Source organism: Vigna umbellata, chromosome 8 (assembly GCF_029865625.1).
Source record: "Vigna umbellata cultivar VRB3 chromosome 8, Vumbellata_1.0, whole genome shotgun sequence".
NCBI classification, from domain to species: Eukaryota; Viridiplantae; Streptophyta; class Magnoliopsida; order Fabales; family Fabaceae; genus Vigna; species Vigna umbellata.
In genome coordinates, this window is record NC_142172.1 from 14,718,713 (window position 1) to 14,742,012 (window position 23,300).

The 23,300-nt window shown below is 28.9% G+C and overlaps 2 protein-coding genes across 2 annotated transcripts; both read left to right on the forward strand.

Moving 5' to 3' along the window:
• The first annotated feature begins 3,402 nt into the window (after positions 1-3,402).
• Positions 3,403-7,555, forward strand: AGL18 (AGAMOUS-like 18). The gene is made up of 8 exons (XM_047325462.2): positions 3,403-4,146; positions 5,137-5,218; positions 5,331-5,398; positions 5,567-5,666; positions 6,168-6,209; positions 6,465-6,506; positions 6,618-6,760; positions 7,216-7,555. Exons 1-8 carry the CDS (start codon positions 3,965-3,967, stop codon positions 7,301-7,303), a joined length of 747 nt encoding a protein of 248 aa, XP_047181418.1. The 5' UTR covers positions 3,403-3,964; the 3' UTR covers positions 7,304-7,555.
• A 9,407-nt stretch (positions 7,556-16,962) lies between these two features.
• On the forward strand, positions 16,963-18,356 carry LOC124847877 (protein MIZU-KUSSEI 1). Its single transcript, XM_047325465.2, has one exon. The coding sequence runs from the start codon at positions 17,229-17,231 to the stop codon at positions 18,111-18,113; it is 885 nt and encodes a 294-aa protein (XP_047181421.1). The 5' UTR covers positions 16,963-17,228; the 3' UTR covers positions 18,114-18,356.
• Positions 18,357-23,300: the final 4,944 nt, after the last annotated feature.

Consider the following 23,300-nt stretch of genomic DNA (forward strand, 5'->3'; position numbering starts at 1 on the left):
TCTTTTAAACTGCGTATTTGTTCACATTCATTTGCCTGATGAGTCTCCAGTTGTTCTTGTCCTTTCTTGTTCGATGAACAATTTCAAGTTATGAAATTTGACAATTTACTGACCCTTTATATATGATATGTGGCTGTTGAAATTGGAACAACTCATTTATTTGATTTCTAGAAGAATATACACATGTGCATGTAGCTAATTTAGATGGTGAACTGGTCATGCTTTGAATAGAGTAGGCATGATCGATTGTTGAGAACAAGAACCAGTTCCTCTCGGTGTCATTTGGCTGATCTTTTAAAATAAAATGGTGACTAGCCAGGTTTTTTTCTGTTCGTATGCTATTGGAAGGGGAAAAAGAAGGATAAAAATGATAAAAGGGATTTGGGGAATGATCTGGCGAGTTTATTTTAAGCACAGAGAAAAGCAAGAAGAAGAAAATAAATGAATGAGTTTTGTAATAAGCTGCAATTATGCATTTGTAAAATCTGAATTCTGGATGCATGAAAGTCAAAGTCTTGAAGAAGCTGAAGAAACTTTGAGCTGTATTTTGCAGATGCAGATTGTTCATCCATTGCTGTCTGTCTCCCCTAACTGTCAGGCTTTCTTTCCATACTGCTCTGATTTCAAAATCTGGGGTAAGAATTAACAGTCAACCTGTTCCTTTTTTTAATGTTGTTATTGTCATATGTGATAGTTCTCTATTAGCTTCAACAATTAACAAGGTTTCTGAAGTTATCAGATAACAGGGGATTGATCTGATGATGGCCCTTGTTATATAATCATAGATTTGAACTTAGGAAACTAAATTATTGTTCTGAACATATAGCATTTGACCCAGCTTTTTTACTTTTTTTCATATTGTTTTTGTTTTATTCAATCTGAAGTCCCAATAATCTCAGTGGTTCTGTCTTGCAAGTTAAAAACTATATTAATGAGTCATAGCTCACTTTTGATGTTGGGATTCAATGATGAACTAAACCATACGAGTTGCTGTAAAAGTACTGTAAGATGATGAACTAAACTATATTTTTTAATTCTTAATACTGTAATTCATATTTTTAAAATAAAAATAATGTTATAAAAAAAGATTATTTGGAAAATGATACTCAGATATTTATTTAAAAAATAAGTACTATGAATATTTAGACTATGAATATCTAAAGGTAAATGCAAGTAATATATTATTTTGTCACTGAAAATAGAAAAATAAGACTAAAGTGAAGGAAATGAAAGCTTTCTATAAAAGGAGTAAAATGTTTTCAATGACAAAGGTAAGATGAGAATAAATTTATTAAACTTGTTCCTCCACATCAAAAGAAAAATGAGGTAAGAATATAAAATATGTACACCTACTAATCAAATTTCAATTTCTGAGATCAATATAGGTGTCTTAACTCAGATAGTATTTAATAATTACTATTTTTTTGGTCCTCATTTCTTTTTTGTTATTTTAATTCTTCAAAATTTAAATCTTATTATTTTAGTTTCTCTAGTTAATAATTGAAATTTAAAAAATAAAAATGATAAAAAAATTTAAAAGAAAAACAATAAAATTAATATATTATAAATATTTGTAGAATAATCAAACCTTAAAACTAATATTAAATAATTAGCTTGAACGCCCTTCAAGACCTGATTTTGTTACTAAATTTGTTTCGAGGTTTTGTTACTAATTTTGTGACATTTTCCTAATCTTTTAATTCCTATTATTAACTCTAATTAATTTAGTAAAAAAAATAAGAAGTATTAATTAAAACAATTAAGTCTTTTAAGTTTATAATTTTGTCATGAATGTTTTTTTATATTAGTTTTAAATTGTGTAAAAAAAATTAATAATGTATTTTTAATATTAATATAATTTGAATATATTTATAATTATAAATTTGAAAAAATATGTAGATATATTACTTTTATCTTTAGAAATAAAATACCTATTTATAATATACTAAAATTATAATATCAAAATTAATATCTAGAAAATAATTGACAGGCATTTAAGTAAACAATAATAACTTTTTAATATAAATACAATGTTTAAAGTAAGTAAATTGTTGGTTGAGAAAATAAAATTTATAAATAATTATTTCATTGATATTAAAGAAATATATATTTAAATTAGTTAAGTCCTTAGACATATAACTACTTTGATTTTTAATTTTATTTTTTAATTATATTAATTAATATTTTATTTTGAGTAACAAATTAATTGTGATTAAATATAAAAAATGTACATTTAACAACCCTTTCTCAAAAAATCAAAACATACATATATATTTACTGAAATAAATATTTTAAACACGTTTTTCAAATGCATATAAATTATTAAAACCTGAGTTTAAAAAACAAAGGTAAGTACAAACTAGTAAGAATAAAAACCCAGCTCCAAATGAAAACTATGAATTACACCATTTATCCTCTACTCATTTATCATTTTATAAATTTTCACATCCACTTATCCCTTTATTTTCACTATATTTTTTTCTAATTTTTTGAATTATGATACTTATAAAAGTTATAAATTAAAATAAAATAATAACTTACTATGAGATTGAAATATCTATTAACATAATTATTATTTCAAAACATTACATATTTAGCACATTTGTTTTTGGAAAAATAATTAACATAAGTTAAAAATAAATTATGCATCCAAAAGTTATAAAAAAATCCAAATTTTAAAAAAATAACTATTTATGAATAAATAACTTGTCTTATTGTTTAAAATAATCTTATTATGTAGACACCCTTTCACTTGTTGCTATAATTATTAAAAATTCTATCTAAAATAAAAAATATCCAAAAATATACGAATTACAATAAAAATTCTATTCATCTCTAACACCTTAAAAGCTTATTGAACTAATACTAAATAACAATCTAAAAAAATACGCTGAATATTGGAAATATATTTTTTTTAACAGTCAATTTTAAAATCTAAAAGAATATGTTTACCAACCACACATATCCTTCTTTTAGGAAAAACACACTTCAAACAGAAAACTTCCTTAATTAACAATAACAAAAAATAAAGTTGTCATGTCTTATTAACAGTAATAGAACAATAAGAGCACTGTCATTTTCAAATATGATCATGTTTTCTATCTGTTACACTACTTTTAAATTTTTTTAAAAAAATCATAATTGTTTGAATTACCAATATAAGTAAATTTAAATATGGTAATTAGATATATTTTAATATTTGAACAAAATCTATAACTCAAGATGAAACCATAAATAGCTTAAAAATAATAAAGGAAAGTTTGTTTTAATCACTACTATTCTAAACATATCCTACAATCCTTTCTAATTTTGTTTTAGTACTTTTTTTTAACAATTTACCCAATCACCTTTTCCTTAATCCACATAAAGTCAAATCTTTATATAAAAATCTAAAAAAAATACTAAATAAAAATTAGAAATTTAAATCAAAACAGCATTCAAAGATCGAATCTGAGATTCCCATCTCAGAATAGATTTTACCAACCCCTATTTTTCAGAAAAAAAAATATCACTGATAAAACAAAAAAGATAATCTATTTAGATGAAAAGAAACATCATGAAGATGGTTGGAATTCCTAGTACCATCCAAAGATAAAGTAAGATTGTATGAGAAAAAACGTTCCCAGAAGTGGCGATTACCTACTCCCCAAGCAAATAGTATCCCATATTAGGATCATTGCCACACATAGTAATCCATCTGTCACTTTTCTCCCAAGATTCTAATTTTGGTCACTCTTTCCATTTTTGGTGGTCTCTGCAGAATCCCAATCCTCTCCAACAACAATATAGTTGTGCTTTTTTATTTTGTGTGTGCTGTGTGTCTTGCATATAAATAAAGAACCTCTTTTGGGGTCCTTCTTTTCATGCCCATCTTTCCCCTCTTATTCTGAATGCTGGTGGGTTCAGTGTTTGGTGAGGAAGGATAATAAAGGTTGGTGCTTTGTGAGAGGGAAGAGAAAAAAACATGGGGAGGGGGAAGATTGAGATTAAGAAAATTGAGAATTTGAACAGCAGACAGGTTACCTTTTCCAAGAGGAGAAATGGGTTGCTCAAGAAGGCCAGAGAATTGTCTGTTCTATGTGATGCTGAGGTTGCTGTCATCATATTCTCTAGCACTGGCAAGCTTTATGAGTTTTCAAACACAAGGTGCTTGCTTGTTTCACCCCTTTGTTCAAATTTGAAACCTTTCACAAACAAAAATGATTCTTTTTAGGATTTTGTTTGTTTTTAGGATACAAGGTAATCTTGCTAGATATTTAGTTTTTTTTTTCTTTTTTTTTTCATGAAAGTTGTTTGGGGTGGTGATACTTGTGGACCAAGTAAACAGGTTTGCTGTTCTTTGTATTGGAGAACCATTTAAGAGTTTAAATGAGAACAATGGTTTTGTTACAAGAAAAAAAACGTGGAGGGTTTTTATCAGACAAATGTTTGAATTTGGATTTTTGTTAAGGTTTAAGCTAAAGGTGTGGTTCTGATGAATTTATCTTTTGTGGATGATGTGAATGGTGAGGTTAGTTAAAAGAAAATTAACTCTGCAAGATAGAGAAAGAGATTTTTAGGGTTAGAGATAGAATTATACTCTACATGCATTTTGTGGCTATGGGATCAATGAAGAAACAAATACTGAAACTGAGTTGTGTTCATGTATGATGTATCTGGTTTGATGAGTTGAAGAATCCCATCTTGTGCTATTCTAGATTCCTAATGCCAAAAAAAAATCTATGGTAGTAACCATCACATTAGGGTCTACAATTTTCTACTTTTTTTCTAGTCCAAATTCTGCCTTAATCAGTTATTGACAATTAGCCATGTTTAGACTATCTTATTTAGAGAGCTTCCTGAGAATATTCTAAAAATAAGTGATTATTGCTCCAAAATTTAGCTGAAGTAAATATGGGGACAATAAAACATATCTTTTAGTTTTCTTTTAAAACTCAGATGCCATTTTTTAAATGCAAGGATATAATTGTGATAGAAGATTTTTTTCCATCAAATTTAATACTAATTTGCTAGTCCAAGCTCATGCTGGCCTTTTAGCAACTTTCAAATGCTCTTACTGTTGTTGCAACTGTTTATATGATCCACCTGAGGCTTATTTTTTCTTATGATTAAATGAATTTTATTTCATTTATGAAGCATGGAGCATACCCTATCAAGGTATATGAAAGGCACAGAATTGGATTCTGCAGAGCAACCTATTGATGTGTCCCCAAAAGATGTATTTAAATGTTTCCCTCTAATATCTTAAAGCATCACACTTTTTTTAACCCTTTTAAGTTAATCTTTCTCAGTATATAGTTTGAAGTGTTATTATTCATACTTTTCAATAGGTTACGGTTATGGAGCCTGATACAGATCTTTTGATGGATGAAATAACAAAGCTTCGATCTGCATACTCGTAAGTTTCACTGACACTTTATATAACTAATCAGCAATGCTATTGCAACTAACTGATACAATCATTAGTGAAACACCTTAATGAAATGACCCAATAATGGAACTACCTCACTGTATTTTCTATCTCGTGTGTTCATTTTTTTTCTGATAATATTCTCAAATTGTGTAGAAATATGAAGGGTAAGGAGCTTGATGGATTGAGCCTTAAAGAGCTGCAGCACCTAGAAAAGCAGCTGAGTGAAGGGATATTAGCTGTCAAAGACAGGAAGGTACTGAGATCAAATACCAACAGTGATGTAATTGATTGTATTATTTTGATTCGTAATTTCCTTAATCCTTACAAGATTTTCTCTACACTATTCCATGCATGTTAATATGGTCATATTCAGACAGAGTTTGATCCTTTTTAAGGGTATTTGACCACAGTGATTCATTTCCTTATTATGTATAGTAGTCAATAGCGGAATAAAAGAGTGGCCTTTGGCTGCTATGGATTCAAATAATGGCCATAATAGCAGTTTTTTGCTTGTTATGGCAGCACTGTCCAAGTCTAATAAGCTTCAAAAAATATTTTTAAATAATGATTAGTTCATTAGTAAGTACTTATTGTAAAAAAAAACGAATAACTAGATTGTAACCAGGTTAATCATATTTTATTTCTGACATGTTTATCAGTTACTAAATTCAACCACTTATTCAGTTCTTCAGGTCAAGACTTAATATATGAATCTGCTGTGATTAATCTTATTCCTCACAATATATTGTTTCAGGAACAAGTACTTGTAGAACAACTTACAAGGTCCAGGATACAGGTACAGGGTTCTTCTTGCTCTTTTCATCTCGTTTTCATTCCACAACATAGCTAGTAAAGAGTCAATATTTATGGTAATTGTATTCCTTCCAAAGCCTAACTTTAAATGAAAAATTTCAGAGGTTCATTTGTTCAAAGTCATTATTTCTTTATGTTTGTAGAATAATAATGGATTATACTCTAATGGAAGAGAATTTGGAATACAGCTTTCTTTTCATAAGTTGTTTTTTAACTAGTTCTCCAAATGTATCTGCAGGAGCAAAAAGCTATGCTGGAAAATGAAGTTCTGCGTAAACAGGTGAGAACCAAACCTGATTTAAGAGTAAAAACTATAAACTATCTCAAATTAACCTTTGAAATCTGGAAACAGCCAATCTTCTTACTCGTCTTTAATTTGAACTGTAAACAGCTTGAGGAGATACAAAATAAAACAAAGACACAGTTCCTTGAATTCAGTTGTTTGGATAGAACATTTTCCAAGAACAGTTCAAAGTCTCTTTTCAATTGTGCTTCAGAGGAAAATGGTCATTCAGATACTTCTTTGCAGTTAGGGTATGTCATCATGACTCCCTTTGTTCTTATTGAAACCTATTTAGAAACTGAAATATGTTGCACAACATGGATATGGACACTTTGACATGTGTAAACTCTAAAATGTAGGACATGGGGATACTGATCTATATATTTCATTATTATGAATTATTTAAATTGACAATCAAGAATTATGTATTCAAAATCATCTATAAACAAAGTTAGTCAAATATAACAATATAAACATATTGCTACTTGATATTAAAATGAGAGATTAAATAAAAACATTCTCAATAATGGATATATAATCTAAAGATTCCTAATTATATAGGATTTATTCCTTAACATTGTAATTGAGTTGAATATAAGTTTTGACATCAGCTAATGAATGATTATGACGTTCTCTAAGGTGTAAAAGTTGAATACTATTGACATTAGCCAAATGGGTTTCATGCTTGTGAATTTTCTTGTTTCAGGTTGTCAACACCAGATTATGGTCATCAGAGGAAAGGATGGAAAATAGAACCTTGCAACGACTCAGGGAGTCAAGTGGCTTCACAGTGACATTTTTGTACTGAAAGCTTTCTTCATCTGCCACCTTTAAGTTTTAGAATATAGAGATAGTTTTAGGCAAATTAAATAAATTTTATGTTTAGTTCATAAATTTTTGGCTTTCACCAGCATTTGGTTGCTGAATTAGGTTAAAGTTTCATGCTAAATGGCCTTACCATGCTGAAATACTTTAGTCATTTAGTTCAACCAAACAGTTTTCAGGTATTAAGATGGTTGATTAGATAAAAAAGGTGGTTTTTGAGGTCTCCCTCTCTTCCTCTCTCTCTCTCTCTATATATATATATAGATATATATATATAGATATATATCTATAGTTATATATATATATATAGATATATCTATATAGATATATATCTATATATATCTATATAGATATATATCTATATAGATATATATATATATCTATATAGATATATATCTATATAGATATATATAGATATATATCTATATAGATATATATAGATATATATCTATATAGATATAGATATATATCTATATAGATATATATCTATATAGATATATATAGATATATATCTATATAGATATATATAGATCTATATAGATATATATCTATATAGATATATATCTATATAGATATATATAGATATATATCTATATAGATATATATAGATATATATATATATCTATATAGATATATATAGATATATATCTATATAGATATATATATATATATATATATCTATATAGATATATATATATATATATATATATATCTATATAGATATCTATATATATATATGTAATAATGGATCTTTAGGATTATTTGTTGCAAAATTCAAGTGAATTTGGTGAGAATTATAAACTTATGAGTTGATGGGAGGGATCTTTTTTCACTCTACAAACATGTACTAAGGCAAGTGTTGTGAAACCAAATATATAAAACAATCAAATTACTATAAGACAGCTATATTTCATTTTCATTTTTCTTAGTGTAATGGTTACAAATGAGTTATTTATTAGAATTAATAGATTAAAAAGATGAAGGGTAAGAGTGAAGAGTAGAATAAACAATTTTGACTGTGGAATAAATAATTTTGGAAGAGGAATAACTACATTATGTATATTTAAAGTTTTCAACAAATGTTAGTCATTATTTTGGGTGTGTTTACATTGTGTATAAAAAGGATGAACCTTATTTTTTATTTTTTCATTTATTTTGGGTGTGTTTACACTTTGTATTTGCTAGAAATTTTCTAAGTTTTTCTTTTTTTTCCTAATCATAAATCAATATTACAATGACATCTCACAAATTTATTAAAATAAGTAATCTCACATCTTAAATAAATATCAAAATATGTTATTTGTCACATTTTCGACACAGATAATAAAATATTTTACTTGTTATTGTAAAAGCTTCAACAAAATACATCATGTGTTGACTAAAATCTCACAGTATCAAGAAGTTGTTTAATGAGATATCATATCAACTTTGTGTGATATTTCGCTCCAAATTTTCTAATTCAGTTTATGTGAAGGTTAATTATCAGAACCATTAATTTCAGCTGTGAGTGAAACCAGGTGTAGGTGAAAGGGTTTAGAAAATTCAGAAAGTGGAAGACAAGTGTGTGTAGCTGATTGGCCGATCGGTTTTTGACTGGTAGTATATAAGTAAAATTTTCAAACGTTGAGCCACTTTTACATGCACTTCTTCTCTCCAAACTTTCTGAGTTTCTCCTCCTTCTTCTCTACAATTCTCCTTCTTCTCTCTAAAATTCCTCACTTTCTCCTTCTTCTGATTATCATCTAGGTTGTGTCTGAGTTCTTCCTTGGTGGCAAGAGTTTCTTTTCCATCAATCTAGTTGCTGTGTGAAGTGGATAAGTAAACTCATTCTTCTTTTTAAGTTTTGGAATTTCCTAAAACATGCAAGACTGTTTAGCTTGCATGTGTTCTTCATCTATCTCTCTCTAAACCTGTTTCTGTCTTTGATCCTCTGGTTGGTCCTTTTCGCCGATCAAAATTGTAATAGGTTTCTTTAGAAGTGGTTTCCGGTTAGTTAAAGTGGTGGAACTTAGGAAATGCCTAGTTTATTCAAGGTAAGGGAAGCTAGTGATTTAATTATATTTTTCAGTGTTTGGAATTGATGTGTAGACGCTTGCATGTATGAATAATGGTGTGTTTGATTGAATTGTATTCAAATTCTGTGTTTGGCCGAGACATGTGAACTGGAATGGGGTTTGTCTGTTGTAGAACGTTCGGTCATTTCTGGTTTGGGAATGAGAGCATGTGAAAATGTGAGTGGTGAGCAGTGTGTAATAGGTTCAGTGGAATAGGTTTAAAATAACTTAGAAATCAAGTTTGGAAGTTTAGAAATTAAGAAAAATGTCTTGTTTTGGTTTAAGAAGTGTTATTCAGAGTTTTGCTTTGATTGACCTATTCGACCGTGTTACGTACTCAGTCATTTACAGGTGTTCGGTCTATTAGAGGTATTATCTAAGTATGACCGTTCGGTATGATCATAATTTTATGATATTAAACTAGAGTTCGGTTTAAGTTATGAGTGTGCGGTGTAAGTTCTTCAGGATTGGATTAAGTTCTTAGTAGTCGGTTTCTATAGCGGTCGGTCAATAATAGCGTTCGGTCATTTTCTTCTGTTTTGTCTCTTACGAAGCGTTCGGTTCTCTCGGTTGGGTAGTGGGAAAGTGTTTGGTCTCTAACGTTCACATGATCTCTTTATTGTATGAATGAAAATGTAACTGATGAATGATAGATTATGTTAAATATGAGAATTGTGACCTTTAAATACTATGGAAGAGAATTCCAAGGCGGAATGTCTCGTGTATGGTTATTGAATTGTAAAGTATGAATATGGATATGCTAAGCTGGCGTTCATCCTGAAATTCTATGAGTATCATTCTCACACAGAGAGAGGTATTTGATTTGTGAGAATAGTAGGAGGTCCTACCACCTCACGGTGCCGAGGTAGCTATTATGGGATTAACCTTGGGTAATAGCTTGATTGGTGTCAGCTGTTACACTACCACAAGTGTAAGGACGACTGTAGCTACATATTCATACAATCTGGATGGTCAAGTCATAGTGTTCGGTTTATATATATATATGAATGATGGTGTTCGGTTTGTATGTGATTAAATGTATTAAGAGTTTGCATGATGTACCGTTCGTTTTTGTACGTATTGAACTTGCATGAATTGTATATATGTGTTTATAATTAAATTACATTAGCTTACCCTACTTTCTTGTTTGTCTTGTTTTGTCCGTCCGGTTATCTTTTCTTTTGCAATGATCTTCCTGTGTATGTGAGCAGAAGGTGATGAGTGTTCGGTGGAACAAGCATTGGAAGGCGAAGACCCTGTTGCTTAAGTTAAGATCGCTCGGTCATCAGTTGTTTATAATTTTAGAATGGACCGATCGGTCAATAGGCTTAACCTATCTTTTGTAAACCGATCGGTTTATACAGGGTGTTGTATCACCGTTCGGTTTATGTCTTTATTTTTGTATCAGACTTATGTTGTTCTGTAAAGTTTTTAGTTTTATGGTTATTTTGGATAACTGTACTGTTAAAATACTTTACCAGCTTTATGTGAACTGGTCTATCATATTATTATATGTGATTAATCTATAATATAGTATTATGCTATATTTTGGGATGTTACATTAATCAACATTATCCCTTTCGATTATATATAATATTTAATCAATAATTATACTTGTGTATTATAATTTGAAATAGTATTTTCAACTCCAAATTTTGTAGTTGTTTAATTCAAAATGTTGTTTTCAAGTTTTGAATTGCAAGATTCAAAAGAAAAAAATAAATTCAAATTTTTACTTATAAATTCCTCAATTTGAAAAAGTTATGGATTGTTTAATCTAAGAAAACTTTCACATTATACAACAGGGAACGAAATAAAACGAACTTCAGATGTTAAAAATAAAGAAGAAGAAAGAAAATGGAGCTATGGGAGGTTCATAAACATATAATTCTCAAAGAGCAAAATAGGTAATATGAGGCAGTTGCTCCCTCCACCACCACATAATACTGTCTGCACCACTCCATACCAATTTTGCCCTTCTCTAAAACGGATGTCAACATCCGTCCGTTCACATGTTTTATATTTTAATTTATTGTTTTTATTTAAAAAAGAAAAAAAAATCTTCAACGGATGTGGCGACATCCGTTAACGGATTGCCACATCCGTTTTAATAAAATTTTTAAATTATTTTTTTATGGACAATAGTTTTAAAATTTTAAGAAAACTTAGAAGTGTAGGGAGAAATGGTAAGAGATGCAGGGAGAAACTTTTCTTATTCTTGCAGTATGATGGAGCGTGGCTGGAATAGATTTTTCGTGCCCGTTTCAAATGCAGATTTTTGCTTTCGGATTGTTTCTTCAAGTATTTTATTAATAATAATAAAATTAAATTATTTTGATTATTATTTAAATAATAATATATAAATTAAATTAATAATAATTATTTTATTAAATAAAATAAAATTAATTTATAAATAATTAAGTAATAATTTTTAAAAAGATTAAATAATATTTATATATTAATTTAAAAACTTGAAAAGACTAAAAACTTAAAAAAAAAACTAAACGGATGTGGGACATTCATTGAAGAATTTTTTCTTCAACGGATGTCGACATCCGTTCAAGAGAAAATGAGGAGGTGTAGGATATTTTAAAATATAAAGGATGGTTTTGAAATTTAAAAAAAGTGTGGTGGTGCAAGAAGCAATTTGTGGTGGTGTAGGGAGTAACCCTCGTAATATGAAAAGTATTATGGAGTAAGAAGTTACAAGGTGCAAGAAGAATTTTCCTTTGGGCCAGATCATGTTCTTTCTTGTTCAATTTGTTCAACTTAAATAGGGAGCTTCTTTCCTACACCCATTCACCCCAAATTTTTCATAATGACCAAAAGAACCTTTTGACTTTAACCAGGTTTAGGTTTTGTGAAGGAGTAATGGAGGTCAAATTGTGGAAGAAGAATGTAAGTTTTTGTTCTTGGAGTGTTAAATCCAGTTAAGCATATTGGATTCAGTGAGAGAAAATCAAATTATGTTTTCCGGTTAACATAAGAAAAGATTGGATTAAAGGATATATTTCACATAATCAGTTAAGCATACTGGATTCAGTGAGACAAAATCAGATTATGGCAACACAATCATAGCCCCACTTGCGGGATTTTGGTGAGATGTGAGGAGGCAATTTTTTATTTTGATTATTTATTCATGAACATGCACAATATTTCCATTTTTATTTTAATTTTTTTTTCAAAGTTTATTTTAAATTAAAAATAATTTTTATAATAACATGCGTGATACTTTCTCGTTTATTTTAAACTATTCTATTCACTATTGTTATTTAAAATTAAAATTAGCCTGTTGGAGTATTTCTTTTTAAGTTACTCTTTAAACGATCCTTTTCAGAAAAAGTTATTAATTTATTAACGTGTTTGGTGTACTTTTAATTATTATTTTCTTTATACACTTGATCTTTTACTATGTACCCAAACAAAGCCTTCTGGAGTCAAGTTAACAATTATTAAATTTAATTTATTCATTTTAGTGTAGAGTTGGTCTTTATCTTAAGATTGTCAATTTATTGAATTAAATTCGTTCGGTTTAGTGTGAAGTTTAATTTATCAGAATAAATTTGTTTGTCTTAGTGCTATGTTCAATTAATTAGACTAAATCTGTTTGTTTTAGTGTAAAGTTGAAGTTATCGAAGTTAATCCATTCGTCTTAGTGAAATGTTCAATTTATTAAAGTAAATCTATTCGTTTTAGTGAGAGGTTCAATTTATCAAACTTAACCCATTTGCCTTAGTATTGTATTGGTCTTTGTGTCAAGATTATATGTCTAAAAAAATAAAATAATTTTTCAACAAACATAAAATAATTAATAACATTAATAATATAATATAAATAATATCTAAACATACTTTTCTTATATTAATTAAGTTTTGAAATCTCTCATAAACTTATCTATTTTAAATATAAATATATCTAAGCACTATAGTATTACTTTTACTATTACTAATATTATCAGTACTACTCTTATTACTAATAATATTATTAGTAGTATAATATATTACCACTATTTCTAGTATTATGAAGATACTCTTCATTAATAATTTTATGTGCTCCATATTACCAAACTCTAAATATATTATTATCTTCAAATATACATAATTACAACAATAATTACATATTATTTCTCTTAAAAAACCGACTCGTGTACGATCTTAGACTAGTTTAAGTCTAAAAGTATAATAAAAGGAGATAACTTTTTATATCTCTGTTCTCATTGGGGCACACATGAAACTCTTACCATAAGTGTCATTCAAAAAAAAAATTAAAAATGAAATTCGAAACATTGGGTGGAGTCATAGGAACCACATATAAAAAAGGTGGGTCCTTTTATGATTTAGATGTTGCAATTTCTTATACTAATTATATATTTTTTAAAACAAAAAGATAATTAAGGCTTATATAATTTGAACATTTTTTAATAAGCAAAAGCTATTTTAATGTAACCTACCCTTGTCAAATGACATAAACACTTTTCCATGATTCCTTATATTAAAATGGTTTGTTAACCGATCCACTGGATCTTGGAGGCATAATCCTGGCTTTGGAACCGTCCAAAATCATAATTAACTCAATTTTTCTTTTACATGCCCAATGATGAAAGCAATCAATCATTAATTCAAATATTATATCAGATATTCAGAAATATAAAAATTGGAGCAAGTGAAAGATATAATTATATTTAAAATTAATTTTTTAAATTTAAATATTTTCGAGTGAGTTGTTATAAAATGATTTTATTATTTGAACGGTTCAAAATGTTTTGTATTTTTTAAAATTTTTTATTTAATTGTTGTTATTACTAAGTAGAATTGACCGATCAGGCGTGTTTAGATGATACTGAGTATGCGGGAATGACAGTCCAATCTGTCCGGTCGGGTCTCTCCATCCGTTTGCTGGAGACCGCGTTTGAATGTTCATGAATGCGTAATTAATGAGGTAACGATTATTGTCGAGTAGTTAAGGTGAGCATTGAACGTCATTAATGGATAATATCCTCTGCAACCATATAAATAACAATGGATTGAGAACGAAAACACTTTGAACGTCAGAGTGTTTTCTACATGTCACCCTGTAGGACAGACCGAAAGAGGAAGAGCGTTTCCGAGCTGTGTTGCAGCAGGAATTACCCTCTGTCCTTTCAGCGGAAACAATTAAATATAATTAATTTGATATTATTATAGTTAATTAATTTAGATTTGGAAAAGGGTGGGAGAAAGTGGGTTGAGTGAAACAGCATAATTGTGATTGACCTGAGCTTATGATGATCGTCAGCCTCGTGTCATGCAATTTTGTAATATATTCCCCACTTTCTAGGGTGGCACCAGCACGCGCCTCCATTTCATATCCGTTTTTTCTTTCCTTTTCTTTTCAAAATGCTCATTTCCTATATCTTCTTCTCTCTCTCCCACACATTAATATATTTCTTTTAATTATTTTTTTTTATTCTTTAATTAAGTTATTCGTATAAATTATTCATTATTTTTCAATAATAACTAGAATGGTTGAAAATCTTGAATGCACGTAATTCGGTTTCAAATTTTGGACTACTCATCAAGATAATTTTTTTTAATCACTTATTTTATTTTACTTGTTTTATTTTATCTTTACGTGTGGGTTTATGGGACTCTTTATTAAAGATGATTTTCTTATACTATCACATTATTTTTTAGGGAAATTATTATCACAACCAGCTTGTTTGAAAGTTAATAATCAATGTATGAACTTTAGATTATAACACCATTTAATAATAATGAAACTTAAAGCATATAAATGAATAGATCATCTTCATCTAAATAATTTTAAAGCAATAAATTTACGAGTTCTATTGAATTTATGAGTCTTATATAAAGTGTTTATTTTTTTTATTTATAGCAAATATAACTTAAACTTATATTTAGATTCCTCGACACTCTATTAAGAGAAAATTATAATTTTATTTTTTTAAACTTTAATATGTAATTTTAGTTATTATTTTGTATGAGTAAAAAAAGGTTATTATTATAATTTTTAGACGTGTTACTGACAACAATTTAATTAATGGTATTTCAGGAAAAAAAAAATTAGACGTGTTACGTAAATAAACCAGTAATTTACTCTTTATACATTTGCTAAAATATTTCTTGTGAAAAAATTGTCCTCTAATTATTAAATGTACAATTGTTGGATATTCATCATTATTAAAAACAAGACCAATTTCCTTTCAAATAGAAATAATTTTCATCTTATTAATCAATTTTATGAGTGAATTAGTTCTTAAATCTTCTTATACTTGTGTTAAAAAATTGCAAATTAAAATATTTCATGCTGAAGGATCTTAGTATAATAGATTTGACCAAAGTTTAGTCAAGCCATATAAAGCTCTAAATATTATAAATATAAAAATATTCAGTCTATAATGCATAACCCATCTCAGTGAATATACATATTTTGCAAGAAAGAAATGGATAAATTTAATAATATGATTGCAAAAAGGATAAATGATTATTAAATAGTGCATGTTGTGTGTGGAATTGATTCATTCCATGAGCTAAAAAATATGAAGCAAGTTTTGATATCTTAGTTAGTTAGGTCACACGAATGTGCAAGGAGGTACTCAAATGTTTATAGCTTATTATTGGATTAGAAGGTGTGTCATAAAGTTAATTAATTAGTAGACATAATCGCTTCTTAATCAAGGATTATAGTTTTGTTAGGGATATGTTTGCAGATAATATACATATACAACACAGACATCAAATCAATGTGCATGTCTCACGAATGTGTCTCTGAATTTTCATACTTTTATTTATTTACTTTTGGACTTCATGCAGGTCCCCATATCACGCATGTTTCCACCATAATTATCATATCTCTCCATCATTTTAATCCAACGGTCAACACAAAATCCTACAAATAAACAAAACTTTAATGACCTAATAAATCAAAACCAGCTCATCTATTAGATCTTCTCAATTCTTTATTTTTCTGCATTTCAACAACATCTTCTTACGTACAAAGATTTCCCACATTCTTTCATAAGCCTAAATTATTCTTTTTCTTCCTTCTCACAAACACTTTTTTTTATAATTAAGTTTCTATTTATTTTTAATAATTAGTCTTTTCAATTTTACGTATTATCACTTCATAAAATCATTACTTTTATTAGAGATTTTTTAGGTGTTTAAATCTAACCACTTTTGCAAAAACTCTTTTCCCTAATTTCTTTGGATTCCTAATGCATCCCATAAATAGAGTTTCTATGTCAAAATCAAGTCAAGACAAGATTTCAGATTTATATATACATTCCCATCATCCCTACTTATGATATTTTCTATTTTTCTCTTTTCTTCCCAATTTAGCTAATTTGTAAAAAGTAAAACAAGTTTTGCAAAATTACTAATGTAGTAGTAGTAGCTAGTGTGTGTGTGTGTGATAAGGCAAGAAGGACCCACGGATGAAGGTTAATATTTTAGATTTTTCTAGGTCATTAAATTAAACATCAGCATCATTTGTAATGTTAAAAGTGTTAATTAGTCGAGTAAATTAATGAGATATAAGCACGTTATAAGTTGGATTTAGATGGTACAATATGAAAGTGATATTATGATTAAGCAACATAAAGATGATGGTTGTTGTTAGAAGTGTAGGACCATTCCCAATACAAAAGTAAAACAAATTATGATCATCGCAACCACAACCCTCCACACCCTCCCTTTATATTCCTCCCCTCCCCCAACACCATAATCACCTTGTCGGTCCCTCTCCTTCTTCTTCTTCTTCTTCTTCTTCCTCCTCTTCCCAAAATTCAACCTTTATTTACAATCCTTCATTCACTCCAAAACCCCATCAATAACACAGCATGAAACACCACCATCAAAATCAACACCAACAACAAATCTTCCAAAGAAGCTCGAGTGCATGCACAGCCACAACACGAAACACCCGAAGAATCCTACCTTCCACCCTCTCTCACTCCCGCGCCTCCGAATCCGAGGATGTCTCCGACAAACTCCTCGTGGGACGAGGATCATCGCCTTCGGTCTCCACCTTCTACCATCAGCAGCAACAAAAAGGGCAGAAACTAACGCCACAAAACAAGTTATCCACCCTCATACGTTCCTTCCTCAACATCTTCACATTCCCCACGATGATCCCCACATGCAAGTGGCTCACCATCCCCTCGCATCTCTCCATCACCCCCTCTCTCGGCCGGAAAGTCACCGGAACCCTCTTCGGCCACCGCCGCGGTCACATATCCTTCGCCGTGCAGCTCCATCCCCGCGCCGAGCCCCTCCTCCTCGTTGAACTCGCCATGTCCACCTCCTCCCTGGTCAAGGAGATGTCCTCTGGTCTCGTGCGTCTGGCGCTCGAGTGCCAGAAAGTGTCGACGTTCTCAGCGTCCACTAATGGTGGTCGGCAACACCACAAGAGACTCTTTCAGGAGCCTTCCTGGACCATGTACTGCAACGGCAGGAACTGCGGCTATGCAGTGTCCCGCACGTGCGGGGACCTCGACTGGCACGTGCTGACCACCGTCCAGAGCGTGTCCGTCGGCGCCGGCGTGATCCCCCTTCTGGAGGACGGAAAAGGTGGCGGCGGCGGCGGTGGGTCGGAGGGCGAGTTGATGTACATGAGGGCACGGTTTGAACGAGTTGTGGGGAGTCGTGACTCGGAGGCGTTTTACATGTTGAATCCCGATGGTAATGGAGGACCTGAACTTAGTATTTTTCTATTGAGAATATGATGTGAAGATTGTTGACAAGAAAAAAAAAACAGAGAAATTGTCATAAAACTTTGTTGTTTGAAATAGTTTAAGGAAACAAAATTAGGTTCGGATTAAGATTGATGTATTGTTTAGGTTGATCTCACTTGTTTGCTATTTTTTTTTTTCAATTATGTCCATATATATATATATAAAGATGAAAAGATATGTGATTTAATTTCTGATCATATATATATGTAAACTTTTCTGCTTATGGGTGATTCAGTTGATCGAGTTTGTAATGTAGTAAATGTTTATGACAGGGACCTGAAAGGGAGAAATAAGAAAAAAAAAAGATGAATTACGTGTAGGAATAAATTAATTGGCTTATTTTATTGGGCAATTCAATATATGAAACAGTATAATTGGATCCTCAATCAATCTTTTTGCATGTGAAGCAAGTTTAGTGGCCTGCAACAAGCCTACGTAATGGGTAACAATATTATATATTATTTTTGTTTTGTTTCTTATATATAAAGAGAAGAGGATAAATTACTATTTGATTAGTTGTAGGTGTGTCACTTTTTTAATATTTAACGATTAATGTTAGTGTGTCTTAATATTGTCCATATTCCATTTCAATCTAGCATATATAGTAAAAGTCAATCATTATATTTGAATTATTGTTCGTTTTAGAGCTGTATTTAAATTATTATTCAGTCATTTTATGTTCTAAGCTCAATTTTTTAAAAGATATAAGGTCAATGAGTACATTTAAAGATTATTTATTTTTCTTTAAAATGTGACCTAATTGGTTAAAAAAAAGGAGAATAGGTATAAGTTCTACCCTCACTTTAAACTCGTTATTAAAGCTATTTAAAACTTTTTGGTTACAGGAACAATATTAATCTATCTTAAAAAGCTTTTTGGTTGCATATCATAGGAAAAACAGTATTGTAAACATTTATTTTTTCAATTCATACCATTAATTATTCTCCAGATCATGTATGACTCTTCTCTCTCACATAAATAATATCAATTATTACTTTTAAAAAAATCACTTTGATATTTCATGAGGTTTTTTTAGTGTATATATAACTGGAATTAAGGGTATGTCATGCAGAGGAAGGAAAATAAAAGAAAATGAGATTAAATATAGTGAGATTTGTTTTCACAAGTTTTCATTTTCAAAAATAATAATTAAATAAATAAATATATGATTATAAAATTACTGATATATATATATATTAATCGATTATCTTAGAACTATTACTATTATCTTGTACTTGTCAAATGTCAATGTTGTTGTGATTGTTGCACTGTACAGGTATCACGTGGGAAAGATGCCGCTGTAATTACACAAGTCACAAGATGAAACAGCTAATGCTTTTGTAACACACAAATGGATCACGGCAAATCCAGAAAGAAATTCGTCATACGTAAATTTTCTAAAACAAAAAAGATATATATATATATATATATATATATATATATATATATATATATAGTTCAAATCAATTAAAAATATCATTAAACGTCTTAAAGGAATCGTTTAATTTAAGTGTGGAATCGTAACAAACCATTTTTGTGTTTTTTAATTGAGATATATAGATTACTTCATTTTCTCAATCCATTCTATATATGTCACGAGGATTGTTTAAATATTTTATTTGATTTCTTACAATTGATCACATAATTTTAGTTTTTTTTAATCTTTGGACTTTATCTATTTTATACCATCTTTTCTCTAAAAATAAAAATTCTTCTCTATCCTCACATGAGTGAAATAAAAGAGATTTTACAATTTACTTTACAATTAATATCGTTTGATGTTGTTCTACTTTAAGTATTTTAGTGGATGTGAATACGAAGTGACAAAACTTCAGAGAGTGATATTCATTATCTTGCTCTAAATTACAATTTCATGTCATATTGTTTAGGTTCTTGAATGTCATAAGAGTTATTAACTCGTGTTCTTTGTAAAATATAAAATTTCTATCACATTTTATCAATATGGTTATAATTATCATAGAGTTTGTCATAAATTGGATTTCATTAATCAATATAATTTGAAATATATTAAGTATATTTTGTATGTTTTCATTTGTCTCTATATTAAATAATTTGCATTAGCAAGTAACACCTTTAGGTCACAACTTTTTAGAGTATGTGTTTAACTTTTAACATTTTACTATATATTTTAACTTTTATACTCTACAAATAATATCTCATTGGGAAATCAGAAATGAAAAACACATGTTAAATTCTTAAAGCATTTTATTTTGTTATTGGATTGACCAATCAAGTATTAAAAGAAATTTAAGTATTGGAGGTTGACATGCATTAACTAGATATAAAAGCAAATTGCAAACAAATCTTACATATATTATAACCTGTTTTAACTATATTTATTAGGTCTATTAAATATTTTTAGAATATCCATAAATACATAATCCTTCATTCAACATGTCCAGATTTGAAAAAAAGAAAAGAAAAATCTTACATTAATTAAGAATAATATAAAATTATAATGTGTATGGTAAAATATCTAAGTCAAGCGGTTGGTTGTCAACAATAAACCGAACGACCGACTGAACGATCGCCTTTATCCGGACGGCTAGCAATAGTAAACAGGCAAGATATTAACAAATAGTCAAACGATCACTTCCGAACGATCATCAACCTCCTAGGCAGAACGATCGCGATATCATAGAAGATAATGTCGGCGAGACAATCGTCATACCATACGCTCGTCAATGCCGCCCCTAATATCGATCGTCTTAATAGTGATCGTCCGTTACTTAAACCAAACGACCAACATGGGTCAAATTAACCCAGTTAAGCTAAGAGTCAACAGACGTTCGGTCAGCTTTATTCAGACTGGGTCAATTAACACGGATAAACTAAGGAAGAAGCGGTTACAAATGTCTAACCATGATAGTGCAAATTACGGAACTAACCAACCAAGTATCAAAGACGAGGATCACGATCAAGTGAGTGGATTGTCCAACTAACCGGATTTTTAGGTAAACATTTCATCTTACTTTTAGGTTAAATACGAAAAATCTAAAGGAAAGAGATATGTTTTTTATAATTGAGAAAAGAGGGAGAAAATATTAATTTGATTATTGAACCAAAAAGGTTCGGTCATTCCTTTTGCTGACTTGAGAGTTGGAGTGCCTTTGCAGGTACCTACTCTATTCTTCCCGAAGAGCCCTGTGCAAGTGGAAGATATAAGGATAACTGCATTGCGAGAAAGTGAAGACGTCATTGATCATGTTCACGTCTCGGTTCCACATAATGTCTAAGTAAATACATATATCAGTTAATTAAAAAAAAAATAGACAAATTGATGATTAGTGTCACAGTATTTTTCACTGTTAATGGAATGTGGAAGATGAAAATTTCCAGCATATGTGGAAGAGTGTCACCCTTGTGGCACACAATGTAAATGTATCAGATATCGATAAGATTCCAATTTATATGTCCACCTAAACTTCTCAGCTTATAGTCAACCAACAATAATTCTAGATATCTTTCCTTAATATTCCATTTTAATCAGTTTTTAGTATCCAGAAAGCTATTAAAAGAACATCATGGAAATATTATTATTTTTTATTTACTTTCTCTATAGTAGCATTGTTTAATAACACCTTTTCTGGCCTTTCTGCATACTGTCAGTACACCATTTTTCGTTCGATATCAAGTTTTCAATAAGAGAATTACTGTATTGAGCAAGATTGTATCCATGATTTTTATGGTTACAAATTAATTTTATATAATTCATAAATTATTTTTATTGATAAAAAATTGTGACTAAATATTTCTAAAAATTTACTCTCGATATATAAAATTACAAGTTATTTAACATTAAGATTAGGTATTATTTGAGTAAATTTAATTTTCAGAAACTACTTTCAGTAATCATAATAATTATTACGGTCAATAATATTTTAGATGTATATGTTGAAATGAAGTCATTTTTTTACACAATTTAACATTTTTAGTGCTGTATAAATTTCTTTATACTTCCACTTCTAATCATGATTTTTAAAACTTTATCGAGGTAAAACATAGCAGAATTTCAAAGTACCTTCGATTAATATAAGATATCCGTTTTTGTCATCCCTGATTTTGTTTTCTTAACTATACTCTATAATATATATATATATATATATATATATATATATATATATATATATATATATATATATATATATATATATATATATATATATTTGGTTTTTTTATTTCATTTTAATTCTCACAAAAAAAATTATTAGATAATAATCAATTTTAGAAGCTAAAATAATTAGTTATTATATTGATTAAATTAAATATCACTTTATAAATTAAAAATTATTGATATCATAAAATGATTTTTATTTCTAAAATTGATTATTATTTAATGATTTTTTAATATATATATATATATATATATATATATATATATATATATATATATATATATATATATATATATATTTACTTCCTCTACTACGTGTCTACTTTTATTTTGGCTCTATCAAATATATTTCAATGGGACTAATTTAAAATAGAAATTATTATATAGACTGTAATGAAAATAAAACAGAAAAAAATACAGAAAAAATAGAAAAAGAAAAAGAAATGAAATAGACTATATTTCATATATTAAAAGCATCTTTAACTTACATAATACGTATTTTCATTTCATCATCATATTAATATTAAAATTTCTAAGATTTCAAATAAAAAACAAACATGTTACATTAACTGTTCAAACTAACTTTCACTAGAAGAATATTAATTGAATTGATCTAATATAGAATCTTTATTTTATTTACCTATGCGATCTTAGCGCTAATATTTTGAACAAAACAACCTTTTTTTTAGATCATATAATTCATAAAATTTAACTTATATACTGATTTCAGTAACATGTTTTATATGTAGGTGGAGAGTCCAAACACTAGCTACAAAATTCTTTCTCAACTATTTAAATAGGTAATAGAATACACTTTTATTTAGATATCTCAAAATGGTGTGTAATCTTAGGGAAACTAACATCAATAAAATTATCACTTAATTAATAAAAAAATCTGTAATGGTTATTTACACTAGTGCAAAAATCACCTTAGACGTTCATTATTTTGGGTTTTTTTACGTCTAATCCCACCAAACGTCTATATAGGTGATGTTGATGGGAAGTCCGATCTGTATAGTCGGACGTCTAAAATCCTGGAACGA

Coding starts and splice junctions, on each gene's coding strand:
- AGL18 (XM_047325462.2), top strand. CDS start 3,965: ATGGGGAGGGGGAAGATTGAGATTAAGAAAATTGAGAATTTGAACAGC. Junction 5,219..5,330: donor TTGATGTGTCCCCAAAAGAT/GTATTTAAATGT, acceptor ACTTTTCAATAG/GTTACGGTTATGGAGCCTGA. Junction 6,761..7,215: donor GATACTTCTTTGCAGTTAGG/GTATGTCATCAT, acceptor TTCTTGTTTCAG/GTTGTCAACACCAGATTATG.
- LOC124847877 (XM_047325465.2), top strand. CDS start 17,229: ATGAAACACCACCATCAAAATCAACACCAACAACAAATCTTCCAAAGA.